This window comes from Streptopelia decaocto (genome assembly GCF_964273445.1).
Source record: "Streptopelia decaocto genome assembly, chromosome: 3".
Taxonomy (NCBI): domain Eukaryota; kingdom Metazoa; phylum Chordata; class Aves; order Columbiformes; family Columbidae; genus Streptopelia; species Streptopelia decaocto.
Window position 1 is genome coordinate 24985949 of NC_138656.1, and position 12985 is coordinate 24998933.

Sequence of the window (12985 nt, forward strand, 5' to 3'; positions counted from 1 at the left end):
CCCACATGTCCATGACAGTCCAGCTGGACAGCAATGCCACCTGCCGGCAGATTTCCCAGCACCCATTAGTCAGGAAACTGGCAGCAACTTTTCCCAACAAATACAGATGTCTCACTCTCGCACGACCTTTCTCTCACACCACTGTCACCCTGAGAACAGCTCACAAATGGAGAGCAAAATAAATACACCTCATATTAGCTACAGTGTTTTAGCACCTTGCTGGAAGAGAGCACCAGAGGCCAGCATACTGGTGTCAGAACAATCATCATCTTTAATGTGAACTTACCAGACTGGATATTAATGATGTTCTTCAAAACTTGCTTCCTTGTAGCCCTCAGAACCATGTCCTGCTCTCAGAAAACACCAGATATTTCATACTCCTTGTGAATCACAATTTAAGACCAAAATTGAACAGTCAGGAAAAAATACCTGCTGTCAAAACCAAATAAATCGTGATCTCTCTACTGGGGAGTAATCTTGATGATTCATTTTGTTCAGAGATGGAAACAGAAGGCTGGGTGTTTGCCAATAATTTTAAAAAGCAACTCCTCAAAAGCTTTTCACCCTACAGCTTCAGATATAACCAAGTAGCAGACTGGAAGATTTTCAGGTATGCCCAGGACCTCATATCCTTCAGGAGGACCCACTACCACTTAAAATCCAGCCATTTCATGGAGTGTCCAAACGAGAATGGAGCTCCCAATCTTGAGAGTTGAGCAAGAACTTTGGAAACTTGTTTCTAAATATGCACAGTGAAGACCAGGAGGAGCACGTTTAACACAAAGCGTATGAGAGCTCCATCCAGTGGTCACAGCCCCCACCACAACTCACCAGGACAGGTTCAGCAGGTGACCCCAAGGCAAGTTACTTCAGCCCCTGATCTCTGTTTTTGCCCCGCATATAGAGCTCGCTCAGTTTTCCCTGCTCCAGAGGATAACTGGGAAGCTCATTTAGTCCTGCAGCATGAAACATCCAAATACATCAAGCCAGCACAACTTGCCTACGTTTAACCATACTAAATACAGAACAGGTATCAAAATTGCAGGCCCTGCTCAGCACTGCAGGATCTTAATCCAACAGAGGCAAATACTTCCAAGACAAAGTGGTATTTATAAGTATTTTCAGATCTTGATCTCTTGTACATTTTTGCACAGCCAAAGGAGTCAAGTTCAGGCAAATCATAAAGGAAACAAGAGTAACAAAGAATTGCATTGCCCATGAGAACTGGCTGAATCACTTAATTACTTGCATCAACCACTCTTTCATGTTTTGAGTTTTTGCCTGTTTTCCCTGCATAAGAAAATAAATTTATGTAAGTATGCTCCATCCCCTTCAGATGACTTTTAAGACTACTACTAGTTGTATATATTGTGGAGAAATGTTTAGAAATACCCGGTTCTTTTCTTGCTTCATGACAATTACTCACTAGATCTGGGAGGTTCAAATGAACATACTCTACCATGAAACTGATGAAAACCACGCAGCCATTTTACAGTTATGCCTGCCTAACTACATCACACACTCCAGGATGTAGGACTTGTGTGCTAACAAGGGCTTAAAAACAACAGGCACAAATTCCAAGGGATCACGTCTTATCAATTCCGCTGCTTGTGCCACAACTTCTTGTAAATTGGACAGAATACACAGAAAGAATGGTGCCAAGGAGGATGGGCATGCAGCAGCAGCTCAGAGAATATATATCCTTCCCCTCTTTCTCACCCCAGTGACTTCTGTTGCTGGAATTTCTGTTGTTAAAAAAAATTCCCTGGAGTTCTGCATGATTCCCAGAAAGGAAAATGATGCAGGAACGCATCAAGCAGGTGTGATAGGGAAGACTGTCACACATACACAAAAAAGTAGGCTTCGCATCTGAAAAACTTGTATTATTCAGCATTTTAGCAAGAATGTCAACTTGTCCAGCCAGGTAAGCTGCTGTAGCCCCTTCCTTATCACTTGACCTCTGCCCCACTCCATGAGTTCTGACACCAGGAGTCTCCCACCACCCCTATCTCACACCTATTGTTCTATTGTCCCAGCCTTCAGCTTCCCCCATGATATGCACTTTTCTGAGAAGGGCAGCAAGGCCCTCTATCAGCCATTTGCATATCAGGTCAACATCCCACATCGCTTGACAGTTGCCTCATGCAAATTTCTTGATCTGCATTTCATTGCATTCCTCTACGTCTCTCACCTTACTATCATACCCTTCACATCTGGTTCAGTCTTTGGTTTAGCTGCCACAGTAGTAACCTGAAGCAGTATTAAGAAGTTATGCTTTAGTGAAAAGGTCAATTACATTAATTTATTTCCTGAGGCGGCAAGGCATGGTCAATTATTGTGGCTGCATAGGCCTGTGCTCACTTGGGAGATTGCAATCTATTGGCCAGCTCAAAACAGCTGCCTCAAAGATCCTCAGTCCCAAGAAGATGCACGTGATCTCAGCACTTGTGGGGAAAGATGAGGGAGGGAAGGATGCAACATGAACTCAAACCTTTTTAGAAACCTGAGAACCTACATGGAGATGGGTAGGGAAGAAAATGAACCTTCTAAAAGCACCAGGTGCTGGGAAGTCTCAGACAACACTCATAACCAACTGGGCAGGAGAGAATATAACAGAGTAACTGCCACAGAGCGTAAACAGCTTGGCTTTCCACAAGAAATGCTAGTTTAGAAGTAAATGCTGGCACAGAAATACTTTAACGCATCTAAAGTGTATCCAGCATGTCTAAACTGAACAGGAAAAATTCCTATGTTCTGAAACAGAAAAAAAAAAGAGTTGTGTTTGTTTTTGTTTGTTTCTCTTTGTAAAGAAAAAGTGGCCTGACTTGTTTTTGCATATAGTTGGCAACTACCAAAACCCTAGAAGAGGAACAGACCACACCATATTACTAAAGGTCCTTTGCCTTTTCCATACTAGCTTGGAACAGTGAAAGAGTTTTACTATCTTGACTGATCTTGAATAAGGCAGCAAAAAGCAGATTATCTCAATTAAGTCTGAACCTTCCAATCAACACAGCTTTTTACAAGTGAGATCTCTGGGTTTTCCGTTCCTACTTGCTCTCCATCTTCCAAATTTCTATTCTTTTTTTCTTCCCCTCCTAAACTTTCAGGAAATTATACCATCTTTACATATAATATAACCTAGGGAATGGCAAGGGCAAGGATGTTAGTGTCTTCTAAGGGTGTGTTTAGGATTAACCTTGTTAAGTAAAGTCCAGAGACAAAATCTGCTTATGTGGGCAAGATGCTTTGACATGTCTAGCTAGAAGATACCAAAGTAGCATAAATCAAAGCCTGATCCCCATGAAACAAAGGAGGAGGGGTTTGGTTTGTTTGTTTGTTTGTTGCTTCCAAAAATAAAAGCTTCCATCAACAGATTAAATGTCAAGGAAACTCCAGTTCTTACCTATGTGTTTTCATGTTTTATGTTCAGAAGGATATAAGGACTTGCTCATGTGGACCAGGGCTTTAGCCTTTAAAGAGTTACCTCTCTGCAAAAACTGCAAAGTGTTTCACAAAAAAATAAAAAAAAGTAGGGAAAAGACAGGATTCTAGCATCTTCAGAATATTTCACACATTAAAATAGTTTTAAAATTATCCCTTGAGCAATGGTACAAATCTTCAGATTTATTTAAAACACCATGGCAGACACAGACACAAAGAGTTTTCCATTTGTTTGCTCTTTAATGAACTTCCCACTCTCTGACTACTGTGCACCTGGTATTCTTGTCAAAGTCAACTACCCTTGACTCCTTTTTTTCAGGCATTTCTAAATTGTGGTTACCAAAGAGCACGGGGTGCACAAGGGACTCAAGTGGAATTCCTGCATCAGGGTTATGTACACAGGGACCGGCTGGGTCACCAAGTCAAGGCTCTGGAAGGAAGCGAGCAAGCTCTGAGCTAACACACAGTCACACACACCACATTATGCTGGGTCCAGCTGCATATCCAGACCTGTCTCATCTCACTGTCAACACACCTGTCACTGCCTGCCGCCGTATCATTCCTATGGCTCTTTCTCTTTACATTAGACCAAGATACACAATATGTGTCTTGCCGCACTTGAGACAGAGGAATATTTGATACACAGCTCACAGGATCAGAAAAGCAGGCCAGACTCCAGAATTTTTAGGTCTAGGAAATGTAATTCCAGATGTGGTGGTTATCTACTGTGAGCTGCCTTTGAACAGTTGATCCAGATAAACAAAACCAGAGACCTTTCCTGCTTCTATTTTGGGATAAAAATAATTCAGCTACCATTATTGCTCTAGAGTATTTTACTGTTACACTTTCTAGTGAGAAAGAGCAATAAACTGTCCAGAGAAAGACCATATCTCAAACTCCAAAAGAAAATAACATATTAGTGACTGAAGTGTCAAAAAATCATTTATGTAAAAGCATGTTCTATTTACAAAGGTAAACTTGCTCTTCAGGACAAGTAAAACCACTACTGGAAAAAATATACATATAGAAACACCTCATCTTTCAAATAGACATTTACAAATACTCTGCTTTGCTTGAACTACTAGAAACACTAAGACATTTGAAATTAAGAGTGCATTCTGCATGCAGTTAGGATTGAAGTTACATTATTGGACTTCGGTGCGTCATTTCTTATCATTGTTAACAATACTCTTAGGTTCTTCTATAACACCACAGCCTGGCTGTTACCTTAGGATCTCAAAAGGAGGACATGGATCTCCATTAACAAGTTATCAGTTACTCTTCATTTTGCCATTAAAAACCAACATCCCGATGGTATTCCCAGCAGGAGAGTCTGGTCTTGTTAAACTTGGTGTCCTTTTCCCTGAGTTTCCCATTAGTGTCTTGCTAAGCAGGATGATCATTGGCTTGGTATATTTACAAGTCCCCAGACAGCACTCTTCGCATTATAAGGCAGAGTTCAGAAATTCAAGGAGTTCTGCACGATTGCGGTCTCTCTGTAGAGCAGAAAAGCAGAGGCAGTGGTTTAACAGCCCTGTTATCAGTGGACCAAGGCTACATAACCCTGCTTTCTGAGGGGTTTTCGCATCTCAGCACGCTGCACAACAAACACTGCCACATTCAAACAGCTGGATATGACCAGCTACCAGTTCGGTGTGAGTGCCTGGAGGAAGGGCGAGGCAATGGGTACTCAGGAGAGATGCTACAGCAGACAAGCTGTCACTGTCACTATTTCATGAGACATTTTCTAACTGGCTCCCCGTGGAGGCTCCACTGGGTTGTCATCATGTAGCTCACAGCCTGCTCAGAAGGGAACTCACAAGCAGAACAGATGCAATTCTCTTGAGGCAACTTTCACTGTACACACAGCAAGCCTTGGGGTTTGGGAAGTATCATTTTTTTCTATGCCTAAGCAGCAGCTTGGAGCATTACAGAAAGGGAACGATTGATTCAGACTCTTTCTTTACCTAAGAGATGGCCCAACAGTCAAAACATTTGTTTCCAGTGTTTTTTAAAAAACACACTTTATAAAACAATCATTGAATCTTAAAAACAAATGTTCAAATTAGTGTGTTCATGACCATGGATACCAATCAAAAAAGGACCAACACTGAATATTTGACATCAAATATTGTAACAAGCAGGTTACTGGGATGAGGCTAGCAAGCATTCAGCATAATTCAACACAAACTTCAGCGCCACAGAAAGAAGATAATTGTTTTTTGATCCAGATTAAGGTGGAATGCTCAGGGCTGCTTTGATAGCTGTAGAATGAATTGTTATGGCAAAGGAGCTCTTTTAACACATACTGACTAGTACCAAAAGCCCCCTGCAGATCACTCTAAGGTGTGGAAACTACTGAAAAGAGTGAACATATTATTTAAATGCTGAGTCCAAACACCCGTAGCAATAGCACAAAACACTATTCATGGTATCTATTTCCCTGGGTATCTCAGCAAAAGCATTTGACTGCTTTGAGAGAATGCATGAGCACGTGATCCTAATACCACTATCATATTTTTTTAATTCCTCTCTAAATAATAGCTAGTCTTGCATGTGTTAGAAAAACACAGTAAAACAGCAATTACCACAATTGATCACAAGAGACTGAAAGAAGATTAGGACAATTAAAAACAGTGCAAATCAAATGAACAGAGAAAGCCACGAATCAGCTCAACAGTATGGACTGAAATTCTAAGAACCTGCACAAGCATTCTTTGGTTTATCTACTCGTGCTTGAGCATCCCAAGCCCACTCATAACACAAAGCCTGCCAAAAGAATGAATTAAAACTTCCCAGATGGCATCACAGCCACATTAAAAGACAGAATTAATTTACAACTCCTAACTGTAAGACCTACTCTTCTACAAAAGACTATTATTAGAAAAACATTACAAGATACAGTATTTTCCCTGAGGGATATATAGATTATTTTAATTCTTACCTCTTTATCCTCCTTAGTCTTCTTTATTTTCATCTTAATTTTCTTTCCCGTTATCATGCTGTAGTTTTCATTCTTCTTTTTGTTTTTAAAGAACTAAAATGAGATCACAAATTAGAAAGACATAAACTTTGCTTTGTTTTGTAATGTTACAAATCTTAAATAAAATTACAGACAGTAATCTTTTATACTTCCTAACTGTCCAAAACAACACAGATAGATTTGTATTTGCTGATGACAAAACTGGTGGCATTATAAACATTTTTATGACAGGACAGATTAAGTGTTTAGATGACAAATATAACGGGACTTCAGACTCACACAGGCATACCTTGGAAAGCTGGACAGGTCCTGTTTTCTCCTTCTTTTTCTTCTTTTCTTTTTTTTTCTTCATTTTGTTCTCTTTTTTCCTTTTCTACAAGACATGTACTCTTATGCTTACAGATTCACAAGGGCAAAAAAAGGAAACCCACAAGTAGCTCTTAACACCCCAGCTAGTCAAGACAGCTGCTACTGCTTGCCCTTACCACTGCTGAATAAATACTACCTGAAGTACACAGAAAGTAATGCAAGCAGGGTTAGCAGCCCTTGGGATCTTGAGAAACAGAAATGGCCTGATCCCTGATTTCCTCTTTCAATGTAACCTCAATATATAAAAACGCTGAACAGAAGGTCCTAATAAAATGACAAATTACAACAGCAGGGATATACTACTCTCTCTCACTGGCTATAAATAGTTTCTTCTAACAGAAATTCTATAAAGTTATCAAGACTCCTCACTTCTTTTTTGCTTCTAAATTCTAGCTGGGCCAGCAACTACTGGCAAAATTTTTCCTTTAGTATGTAGTCAAGTATACGCCAACATGTCAGCTCACCTGCTGTAACCCTAAAAGTGTGATTCAGATTTACATAGCCACAGACAAAAGCATTACATCTACATGACACTGAAGGTTATCGAAATGTGAAGAACTATTTTCTGTTTGTTAACTACTTATTTCTCTTAGTAAATGTTTACCTTTTTGTTGTGTTTTTCTTTCTTCTTCTTCTTTGATTTAGACTTAGGATAATCTGGAAAAAAATAAAATAAAAAATAAAACTAACAAAACAAAACAACAAACCAACCCAAAACCCTGTAAGCTTAGCATGCTGAAAAAGGCACTTGGTTTTACAGACAAGGCATACAGAAATGTAAAACATAGGAATAAAATGTTTGAATTCAGCTATATGTATTAACGCTGGTTGAAACTCACACTGAGAAAAGCAACACCTTTTTTTTTTTTAATCAGCTTACTGCCACTTACTGGTCTAATGCAGAAACTGAAAATACCTCATTTACTTAATCACTACTTATACCAATATCTTATATTAATGGAGACAATATTTCATTTCTCTCTTCTTTCTGCAGCTGTACTGAACAGACTGCAAACATCTGTCTTATAGCCAGGGATCCTGACTCACAAAGAAAGCAACAAAAAGCACAGTTGGTGCTGACAAACCACTGAAAATATTATCACTGTTCAAAGCAAATGAAAAACTTCTCATACTTACTCAGCTCACCATCCAACTTCAAGGCTTTTAGTGAATTTTGTAAGGCAGAAACTCAAATTTCTGTGAGCAAATCATAGATTTTAATGAAAGCATTGTGACTGGCACATGAGAAAGTTGATTTTGAAGCACCAGCTTTGACTACGGGACTACAAACTTGGAGAGATTGTACAATATCTTACTAGTCTTCCACGAGACTGCCTTCAAGTTATCAGCTCTGTCATTTCTTTACAATAAATTCCAAGCAAAATATAACATTATATGAATATACCAGAGCACAGCCAGTCTCAAAAGTTAGAAAACTCTAAGGTAAGGATGCCCAACTTTGTGCCTCCTAAAAACAAATACAGCACAAGCATGTCAGAAGAAACTATGAAAATGGCAATTCTATCACCACATTCTGTCTCTTGGTAACAACGGACTGGACTAAGGGCACACAGGGGATCATATACCTGGCCAGAGGGCTTTTACAAATGTTTGCCAACATCAGGAAAGGGGTACACTCAAGAACAATGGGCTTTGAAAATCAGTACACTATGGTGAATGGACACTTGCCCAGTTTTATCCCTTTGCCCACACCTCTTCCAGACTCAGTTTTTATCTCCCACCATCCTAGCCACAGTTCTCATGACCACAAGCCCTAAAAGAACTTCTCTAGACTTCTGTGCTGAACTGTTGACCTCCTAGGCTAAGCCAGGCCAACTTCTCCTCCTGTTCACTCTTTCCGAGTTGCCGTCCTCACCATCTGGCCTCTTCACTGACCCAAGCTGCTTCCATACTCAGTCACTCTACCTCCCTAGTTCTAGCACTGATTTGCCTGCTTGTCTCCTGTCTGAAGGGAACCCCTGTCCCAGCTCCACCTAACAAGCAGTAGTCCCAGTTTCTATATCCCCATGTCTCCTTTTCCACAGCAAAGTGTGTCCCTTCTGCATTCAAGTTAGCTTCATTTTCCATATAACCTATGTTACCAGCAAGGCTGAAAACGTAAATGGGGGCTACAAATTAAGAGAGCAGAAGACAGTTTCCCCTGTTCCTCTTGGTTTTCCCAGCCACTGCCCAGTGTCTAACAGTGAGAGTTACAGCTGCACTTGCTAAATAAGAAAAAAGAAAACAGAAATTAAAAAACGCCAGAAGAAATCTCCATTTTGCTATCCCAAGGAACATTCACTCCACTCCTGCCATACCCAACACATCAGACCTGGGCAACCTTAAGCATTCAATGTCTTTGACTGCAAGTTAGGCAAGCTATTCCACTGTTCTGCTGCTAGGGGGTATTTTTACTAAATCTCATTCAAATCCCTTCTGATGCAATTTAAGGCCACTCTTCCTGGCTCTGAAAGTCACAGATTTTTCACTCACTCTCCACAGTAGCCGCTACCTACACCTATATATCTGTCTTAGCTCAATTACTTCACATATTTTCTTCTCTAGGTGGAGAAAATCTGATTGTTTCAACGTGCCCTTGTAGGACATTTTTGCTAGATCTTCTGCTCTCCTCTGTGAACAGGAAAACTTTAGTAATTTTTAGCTGTAAAGTTTTAGCAAATCTCGGAGCATGTAGACTGACAAAGTGGGTTTAACTCAGAATTAGTTCTTCCTCGGATACCGGTTTCCTGACACCCCTCCAAAAGATGAACCAGAAAGCATGTCAAGCATGTTCACAAGTCAGTGTCTGACATGACATTTTAATTCTCTTTAGAAATGTTGAAGTGTATCACATGGGATAAAATTCATTCCAGAAGACAGGAAGAACCTAATCAAATGTACAAGTTCATAGACGTGAACATTTTCAGAATGTATTTACGTCAGATACATTGAATCAAGCCACTGAAGTATGAGAACAAGTAATATTTCCATACATATGTAAACCCACTCCAAGAGAAGCAGAACTAAGTCTTGATTAAGCTGTGGGATACACAATCACAGATACGAGGTCCTGCACCAGATAGTGAAACTTCACCTGACTCTTGAAGTTAGGGAATTTTCATCAGAACTCTATTTCTCCTAGAATTCTAGTTCATACAAGAGTTCTTTCCAACCAAAGTAAAAAAAAAAAAAAATTAAAAAAAAAAATTTAAAAAATTAAAAAAAAAATTATATATATATATATAAAGTCCACTTCAGTATTTAGCCTAACACATTCTATTTAAAACAGCATGGCAGTTTGGTCATTTTACCTGCAAGGATACCAAATATTTTGATACAGAATATCAAAGCAATGTAGTCCTGATATAATCAGCAGTACATTCCCCTTGAGGTCACAAGTTATACCCATAGAAAAAAATCTGCACTTACTCCCAGATAGTACCTTTTTAAAAAAAATTACCTCAAGTCCTCTAAGTAAGCAGCGCTTAGATTGGGGTGTCTTAATCCCGCAATGGCTGAATACATGTTCCCACTGAATTCAGTCCTTGCTATTATTAAACTTCATGTGAGTCCTCAAAGTTAAAAGCTTGGAGCTTTAAGATGGAAGTAAGACTAAATCAAAGACCTCAACACTGGTCTGAAGTAGAGAAATATCTGTATTCCTTTTACTTTCAAAACACAGAGTTTTAAATATATAAAGCGTGTTGTTGCAAAGTAACGTTTCTTTGAATGGCATTTTCTATGTTGAAGTTATTTAGATTAACACTGGAACGCTGCATATGGTGTGCAAAGAGATACCTTAACATGGCAACGGGAAAGGGTTATGAGAGAAACACTTGGAAGATGCAACATTGATATTTTACACTGTCCTTTTGTGGTGGTTTAGCCACATTTAAAATGACCTTTAAATGTTCCTGGAGTGCTATCAAAACTGGTAAACATCATCTGTATGCATGGAGGTAGCTTACCTCTGCTACTTGAAGACGACGACCTTGATGATGAGTGTGATGATGAGGAAGAGGTGGATGCAGTGCTAGAAGACGATGTGGATGAAATGGATGATGATCTGCTTCTACTGCGTTTTCGCTTTCTTCTTTCTTTTCCTTAGGATAACACAAGGCAACAGTGACAAGCATGCCAGTAACTCTAGTCTACAAAAATGACACTTCACAGAACTGAAACACAATGAACACCTATTTTGAGGAGCTGGTTGTGGATTTTTTCCCCACTGTCTGTTACCGTTGGCAAGTGAGGATGCTGGATATTAGGGCTGAACACGGTAAGCGACATAATGATAACACACATGGCACTGCAGCATGGAAACAGATCAGCAGTACCTACCTTGGACTTTCAGTCCTTCCTGTGAAGTTGCACACAGTGTCCTACTTTTTTCGTCCTTCCTGTTATCCATATCTAGTAAGAGACAAAGGTACATTTGATAACATCATTTCCAAAAGACTTTGGGAGGAAAAAAACAAAGAGCACTGCAGAGGCAGAGGAAACCCGGGAGCACTTCCAAGGGCGGCCCCACCGCTGCTCCTGCCGAACTGCACCACGCTCCGGTGAAGCTCACGTTTAGGCTCTCGGCCCTTCGCCTCAGGAATCGGAGGCCAATCCCCTTTTTTATCGTGTCACCTTCGCCGAACGCGCGGCCGCAGCCCCGGCAGATTGCCGGCCCCGCCGAGGCCGCCCCGGGCTGCGCAGAGCCGGCAGCTGCCGGGAGGGCCCCGAGCCCGAGAGCCGGGCATGGGTGTCCCGACCTGCCACACACCCCTGGGGAAACGGCGGCTCCTGCCCCCACCCTGCGGCCGCGGGACCCCCTGCCCGACCCGCCCGGGCCGCGGGTGCCGCTGCGGCCGCCCGCCCTTACCGAGGGGCAGCCGGGCCCGCCGCGCACGGCTGCCGACCCGGAAGTGGCGGCCGCTTCCTGCCCAGCGAGCCGGCGGCGGGAGGGCGGCGGAGCGGCCTGCAGCCTCGGCTCGGCCGGCAGCGCTCCCGGGGGCCGGGCGGCGCTGCCCGCGGCTTCCCCGCGCTTGGGTGGGCGCCTCGGGCGAGGAACCCTGGCAGCCGTTCCCCGCCGTGCCGGGCTCCGGCGCAGCGCTGCCGGCCCGCCTGGGCAGCTCCGCGGGGGCCGGGGGGAGCCCCAGCTGAGGGTGCCCCACCTGAGCCGGACGCTGAGCCTCAGCAGGCCTTTGGAAGCCTTTGCTGAACCTCGCCTGCAACTGAAGAAAAAGTTACTAATTCCACGTTACCCGTTGCGAAAATTAAGGGCTTCTGCCACAGAGCCTGTGCCAAACAAGGCCTGTTTGTGCTTCCCAGGAGCCGCCGGGCGTCCTCCCCTCCACCGCGCCTGGCCAGCGCAGAGCACCGCGGCCTCAGCGCGGTGCTGACCCGCTGTCCAGCTCTGCGCGTTGACCCACGGGCTGTTTGCCCGGGCAGGGACATCCCACGGCTCCCAGGAAACAGCCCGGTGAGCCACGTCCAGCTGTGGCTGCTCCAGCGGAGACCCCGCACCCAGCCCACGCGTCCGCCGCCACCCTTTGCTGTGCACTGGTGTGTGGACGTAGCCCTTGTGCGCGTCTTCGTCTCCGCACACACAGATGCGAGTCAAGCAGAGTTGGCTGTAACTTAACCAAGGGAGCCCGAGTCCTGCCTTGGGACCTCGTTTCCTGCTGCTCTCGTGCTGCATTCGCGCTACCTGCAGCAGCAGTGCTAAAGCTGTGCGTCACCTCCGTCCTACGTACAGTATTCATGGAGATGGGACATTCCCTGGCACCAAGTGGGTGTTTGAGCTCTCGCAGAGGAACGGGAGTTGGATGCTAACATTTTTCCCAAGCTGATTTCCAACACTTTGGGCTTAACCTTGCCAAGTTCTCCATTCCCATTTTTAAGACACCCCGTTCTCAAGCATGAAGTAATCATGGGATACTGAAACAATTCCGCTGTTACTGGCCTGAACTGAAACAAATCCAACCTGAGCTGAACCCAAACCTCCTCCAAACAGAAATAGCATCCTGTTGTCATTCCAATGGATCCTTGTACCTCATGAATCTTTGTCTGATCTAGTTTAACTTACAATTTACTGAACTTCAATGTGCAGCCGTTTTACAATATTCAAGTATAAACCAAAATAATTGTGAAAGATTGATTCTTAATCCAAAGCAGTGTCCACTTTTTTTTTTTAAACTG

At 42.7% G+C, this 12985-nt stretch overlaps 1 protein-coding gene across 5 annotated transcripts in view; it reads right to left on the reverse strand.

Annotated features, from left to right (window-relative positions):
- LOC309437817 (uncharacterized protein) overlaps positions 1-12952 on the reverse strand; it is a 41645-nt gene extending 28693 nt beyond the window's left edge. For 2 of the 5 annotated variants that reach the window (XM_082048557.1, XM_082048558.1), the window contains exons 1-6: positions 12049-12952; positions 11138-11209; positions 10765-10899; positions 7401-7453; positions 6717-6800; positions 6389-6481 (exon numbers count right to left, since the gene is read on the reverse strand). In XM_082048557.1, the coding sequence (XP_081904683.1) occupies positions 6389-6481; positions 6717-6800; positions 7401-7453; positions 10765-10899; positions 11138-11209; positions 12049-12241 (630 nt within the window). In that variant the 5' untranslated portion in view covers positions 12242-12952. The other 3 variants (XM_082048559.1, XM_082048560.1, XM_082048561.1) reach the window with 3 other exon arrangements.
- Positions 12953-12985: the final 33 nt, after the last annotated feature.